At 34.3% G+C, this 6,000-nt stretch overlaps 1 protein-coding gene across 3 annotated transcripts in view; it reads right to left on the reverse strand.

The window, feature by feature from the left end:
- Positions 1-1,661: 1,661 nt before the first annotated feature.
- Positions 1,662-6,000, reverse strand: part of als2b (alsin Rho guanine nucleotide exchange factor ALS2 b) — a 29,803-nt gene continuing 25,464 nt past the window's right edge. For all 3 annotated transcript variants that reach the window (XM_059327835.1, XM_059327837.1, XM_059327836.1), the window contains one exon: positions 1,662-5,295. In XM_059327835.1, the coding sequence (XP_059183818.1) occupies positions 5,257-5,295 (39 nt within the window). In that variant the 3' untranslated portion in view covers positions 1,662-5,256. The remainder of the gene's footprint in view (positions 5,296-6,000) is intronic.

Below are 6,000 nucleotides of genomic sequence, written 5' to 3' on the forward strand. Positions count from 1 at the left end.
TTCTTGCATGATATGTAAAAGATTATCAACAAAGTTGCACAGAAGGTTGTTGTTTATATCTTTTTTGTGCAAAAATCTGAATTTGTGAAGCTGTCAGATAAATGTTGTGCAGTAAAAAGTGCAATATTTCCCTCCGAGTTGTAGTGGAGTAGAGGAGGCATTAGTTAGAGGGATGTGTAATTTACATTTGAAAAAATCCTTCAGTCAGTAATTAAAAGATGGAGCTCAACAGCTGGAGTTAATGGAGAGTGGACAATCTTTTAGTCTCCTCACTCAAACTCACAAATCTGTCAGGAATGGGGGTAATCTCCTGATTGGTAATCTTATTCCCAAGGAAATACAACAAGTCCTTCCCTCCAAGTCCTAAAATGCCTTGTTGTACCCAAAACACTGAGATTATCTCTTTGCACTTAATAAAAAAAAAATCTTTATTGGGTAATTCTCAGCCTCAAGCCTTAAAAATACAGTAAAAGTGCAACACTGAAAGGATTTGTCAGTAAAACACGAGGATTCCTCATGACCTGAAATAAGAAACATTTGCACTTATACACAACATCACTTTGTTATTTCTCCCATTTCCAATTTAAAAACAACTGTTAAATAAATACAATGTAATACAATTTCTATAAATGCAAATAATAATAATTATTTTACAAGTTATGTACTGGGATTACATTTTTCTTTTTTTTTTTCTATTCATTTTTTGATTGTGATTTAATTTTAAGTTATCGTGTTAATTGTTATTTATTATATGTGCGTTTATATTATCATAATTATATTAATATATTTGTAAGTATGTATACATATTTCCGTATTGTTGGAAAAAAAGGAACAAACAAAATAAGTATCAAAATATAGCACAAGATTTAAATTTGTGACCCCCTCTGGTGTTTTATTCATTATTCTTAATCTTAATATTATTTCCCCATTTATGAATTGTAAAAAAAAACTTTATTTCTTTACATTTAATCGTCCTATTATTGTCTGTTTACTACAATATTTTCATGTATATATTGCATATATGCTCATATTTTCATGATAATTGATATTTGTAAGTATGCATACACAAAAAATAAACATATTTATTAATAATATTATTATTTCCCCATTCATGTAATGGGAGTTGATTATTAATTATTCAATTAATTCAAATTAATTCATGTTAAAAAAAATGCTGCCCCAGAAGTAACAAAATATATATATATATATATATAGTTGAACACTTAAAATGGAGTGTAAAATCAACGTCTTTTCTTCTTATATTCCGTTTTAACTAATTATTCTATTTATTGCCGTATTCTTTTTTATAAATCCGCTTGTGGGATTTTTTTTTTTTTACTATAATTTGTCAGTTTCGAGGCTTCATATTTGACAATTAAGAGACGTTATGTCTTCAAAAGTGGGTAAACATGTAAATCATGAAATAAGATTTTCCTCCAGGTAAAGAGGTAGAGACAAAACTTTTAAGTAAGTGTTAATATCTGGTCTGTTTTAGCTGCAGAGTGTTAAGAAATGTGGCTCTTTTGCAATACATTTATTTTACGTAAATTTAATTTTAATTTAATATGTTATATATTATTAGATGTCTTTGGAGTTGTATGAAAAGATATCTATCATTTTATTTAACTGTTAAACATCACCAAATGTGCACATTAGAACTGCAACCGAAGATTATTTTAATAATAAATTAACAGAAAAGACTTCTTTTAGTTAAATGATTGATCCTTTAGTCTGTGAAATGTCAGAAACAAAGAGAAAAAATATATCATCACAGCTTCCAAACAACTATATTCAGTTTACAGTCATATAAAACAGAGAGAAGCAACACATTGTAGAAGCTGGAACCAGAAAATATGTCACACTGTTTTCACAATTTTTGCATCACAGTTAATTTCTGGAGCAGATTAGTTATCAACGTCCATCAAATGAGTTTATTGCCCTTTGTTATTGTTATTTAAAGGTACAATATATTTGACATCATGTAAAAGTCACACAGGTGGGAGTCAAGTCAGCCAGCTGAAACACAAAATGTCAACTAGTAAACACCAAAGTCCATTGACAAAACAGTCATTTTCACCTACAATGCAACAGCATGACCTGCGTGGCGCGTTTTCATCTGAAACACTTATTGAGAACACGAACCCAACGTTAGCTTATGGACATTATCTTCAGTTTCTATTTATAACCATTCAGTTTGGATTTACACTTCATGTAAGTGAGTCAGTTAAGGTACAAAGATCACAATAAATGTCTCGTTCTGTGTTTGTAGTTTGGTTTGCAAATGCTGTCGACGGAACATACTTCTTCTGTCCTTCGTTATGAGAGGCAGCAGTGACAACAGAGGAACTTTAATGACAGAGTTGAATTACAAATCACATATACACAACGCACTGAACAGGAAGTCTCTGGTTGAGGAAATGTTTGCCAGAGAATGTTTTCTTTTCTCTTTTTTTTGCATTGTGCTTTTAGCAATACAGCCAAGCAAAATAACTTTTTTGCAATATTTCAAGGTTTTTTTTGCATCCAAATTTTGAGCATTTTCGCTTCACGTAAATTGAACAATGCTATAAAAAATGATGATCATATTTTTGGTGAACTGAGCGCATCATTTTGCAAGTAATGAACATGAAACGTGGTTTACTTTTGCGCTGTAAAAAAGGTTGTTCCCCCGTTGAATAATGTTTCCCTCCCATAGTTTCCTCCTGTTTAAATTATGATCGATGTTACGGTTTAAAAAGTGACCCTGTTAACTGGTGACTCAGCTGAACATGCCGTAGTTGCAATACAAACAGAACATAAAAGTGTCCTTGTAAAATTATCTTTTTGAAAACATACTCATTTGGGTTTATTATCAACGCCAGCCATTGTCAGTTAGTACAAGCAACCGCTTTCAGCTTAAAGTCACCAGTTAACAGGGTCACTCAAACTTACATTTTTATGCAAATGTTTATTTTTTTAGCATTTTGTTGTAATTGATACTCCACCTCAGCCAAGAGAAAAACTTTTTTGCAATATTTCAATTTTTTTATTTCCAAATTTTGGGCATTTTCACTTCGCGCAAATTGAAAATGCTCCAAAAACAAACAAAACATAGCTAGCATAGTTAGCGTCCTTGTAAAACCCTTGTATTTTACTTTCATCAATTTCGAAATACAGAGTCACCTGTGTTTACTGTCAAGGCCAACCATTAGGCCAAGCAAATTAGCTCATATTTTAAGGCTGTAAACTTAGTTCAAAGTTATAATTCTTAACAATGAACTAGTATATTTAAATATCTCTTGAAATGTACAGTATTTAACAACAGTTTTAAGCTTTGCTTCAGGGATCATTTGCTTGAATTTTACATGTGTGTGACCTCAGATCATTTTTGTGTTGTAGCAGCTTTAAGCTGGAACCGTTTGATGCCTTTTTTCAGATGCTAGATACTAAAAATCCTGCAGCTTCACCTAAATTTAGTCCCTTCAGAAAGAGGCCTCTGATCCTCTGGATTTTCTATTGTTAAACCCTCTGAGAAAACAAAAGCCGTGATATTTAAAAAAGAGAGAAGCTCGGTCATCCTCTGAATCCCCTCTTAAGCCCTTTTTATAAACTGGCATGTGTGACGCAAATCACAAATAAGCAACAATGTCTGACAGTTTGTGTTTAAAAAAAGAACAGTTAGCGTTAACAGATGGTGCAGAGAAAGGGCTTCGAACATCACATCTTTAAAAACAGTGACGGTTCCTTTGCTCAAACACCACCTGCAGCAGGAGAAATCCCAAATTAAACATAATCTAAATGTTTAACTGTTGTATTAATTGTTTCACAGATGTAATAAGACATTCTCTGCCTGCCTGCAATGAACACAGTGTCAGATTATTTTCAGCTTCGACCAAAAGCTAGAGGAGATTTCTGCAGGGGAACCTATAGATTTAATTCTGTCCACACTGCTGAAAAAAAGAAGGTTTATACGGATGATAGCAGGTCACAATATTAGGCATTAGGAAAGAAACATGTCCTGTTAAAAAAATACATGCATCTCCAAACTCAGGACATTTAAATGGTTTGTTTAGCTCGAGAAGACGGATCATTTTTGCATCATATAAAGAAAAACTGAGACTGAAGAATGGACTATTGCACTTTGTTTTTTATGTGTCAATTCCCAACCTGTAAAAGATCCAGATTTTGCTGAAACCTGCGTTTAGAATGACATAAGGGGATCTCAGAGTGGTCATGAAAAACATCTCTTTTCACTCACTTTTGCTGTGCGTTCCTGCAAAACTTCAAAAACAGGCGATTTTCTCAGCCTGGTTTTGCATTAGGGCACTAAGATTTTTGTAGTTTTTGTTAAACCATGAAGGAACTTCTTTAAAAAGAGGTGGTGTATTTTCTCTTTAAGGGCTGTCTGACAGCAAGATTAGTGGCATAAATAAGTATAAGTAAACATAGCGTACAATTCAACTGATTCAGATGTTTTTTGTGGGCCTTTTTGAAGGTGGGCTTGCTGACAGCAATAAAGTAACTAAATATGGTAGTATGTGTTATCTGAGGCCCCCAGTAGTAGAAGACAGAGGTAAGATCCTGTTCAGGGTTTAACAGGAATGTTGGATTCACAAAAGTACCACAAGGAATACGGTGGATAGTTCTTACAGAAAAGCTCAGGGACGTGACAGACATGCATTTGCAAAACCAACCAGTTAGTTACTTCATCCTTTATGTTATTTCTCTTGTAAAATACTGTTTTGAGAACACTTCAGATATGATAAATAAAAAGTCTGTCAGTTTCATAAAGGTGCATGCTTTCAGGAGATTAAGTCAGTTTCATCATGTAAATGTCAGGTGAAAAACAAGAAGTTTTCTGCGAAGAATCGTCTCGCCGAACAGTTTCATGCTTCTTCTAAATGAAGCTGAGAAACCAGAGAACAAACCAGTCCCATTGGCACTAAAAAAAATACTTGTTATAACCTTTAGATTCCTCAAAAGCTAACGGCGTCAGCTTCGTCAGGATTTCCCGCAGGAAGTCAGTCTGTGGTCAGTTTTACACTGGACGGTTTAAAGTGGCTCATCTCCGGCAGTACAACACCGACAACATTCATGATCAGCTGGTAGACGTCAGTCAAAGGGTGTGTGTTTGTGTGTTTCTCCATGGCAACAGCAGATGGAGCTGTCGGGAACCTGTTCATATGATCCTGCGCTTCCCATTGGCCGCTGCTGGAGGCCTCACTGATCCTGGCCCTGTGATTGGCTGTGACAGCAGGAAGTCACGCTGCGCTTGTTTTAAGTGATCTTCTCATGCTGGATCTGGTAGTAACAAGCCTGGAGGCGGAAAAAACCCCCACAAATAAAATACAGGAAGAACAGTGCAGTCAAATAATAATGGGGGCATAGCAGGTAAATGTCACATAGAAGTTGTGTACATCATCTAAAACCTGAAGATTAATTTGAGATGCAGCCCAGCATCTGTGTGTCAAGTTTTCCTGGTGATTAATCTCTAATAAACATTATGTATAAAAACTGAGTTATAAGAGCTAAGAACATTATAATATGAGTATATGAAGTCCATTTTCATGCTCAATTTTGTCTTAAAAGTTGTTGCAGCAATTTTTTGGCTGATTTGTTACTCAGATATGGTGCTAAATTTAACCATTTTTGACCACTTAAGAATTTTATTTACAAAGAATGGTCAAAATCCTTCCAAATTACCACAATAATACACCAAGACACTGAGGAACAACATAGAAAAATAAATGTTGTGATTTGGTTTCAAAAACTTTTGATATTATGGAGATATCTGCAAGAATTGAATTTTTCTGGCGATTGTATAGCGATCACTTTTGTTGTGTAAAATGCTGAGAACTCCACTTATTGTCAATATATGTAGGAAAGCATCCGTCCTCTGAATGCTCCAGGTCCCTAGTTTGTAGCTGTAAAGTTTCATGAGGTCACAGCAGCTCATTTTATACACTGAGGTCAAGTAACATCATTAATGAGTCCACAAGAGTCTCAGCTCTCCAGTGATTT

Source organism: Centropristis striata, chromosome 24 (genome assembly GCF_030273125.1).
Source record: "Centropristis striata isolate RG_2023a ecotype Rhode Island chromosome 24, C.striata_1.0, whole genome shotgun sequence".
NCBI classification, from domain to species: Eukaryota; Metazoa; Chordata; class Actinopteri; order Perciformes; family Serranidae; genus Centropristis; species Centropristis striata.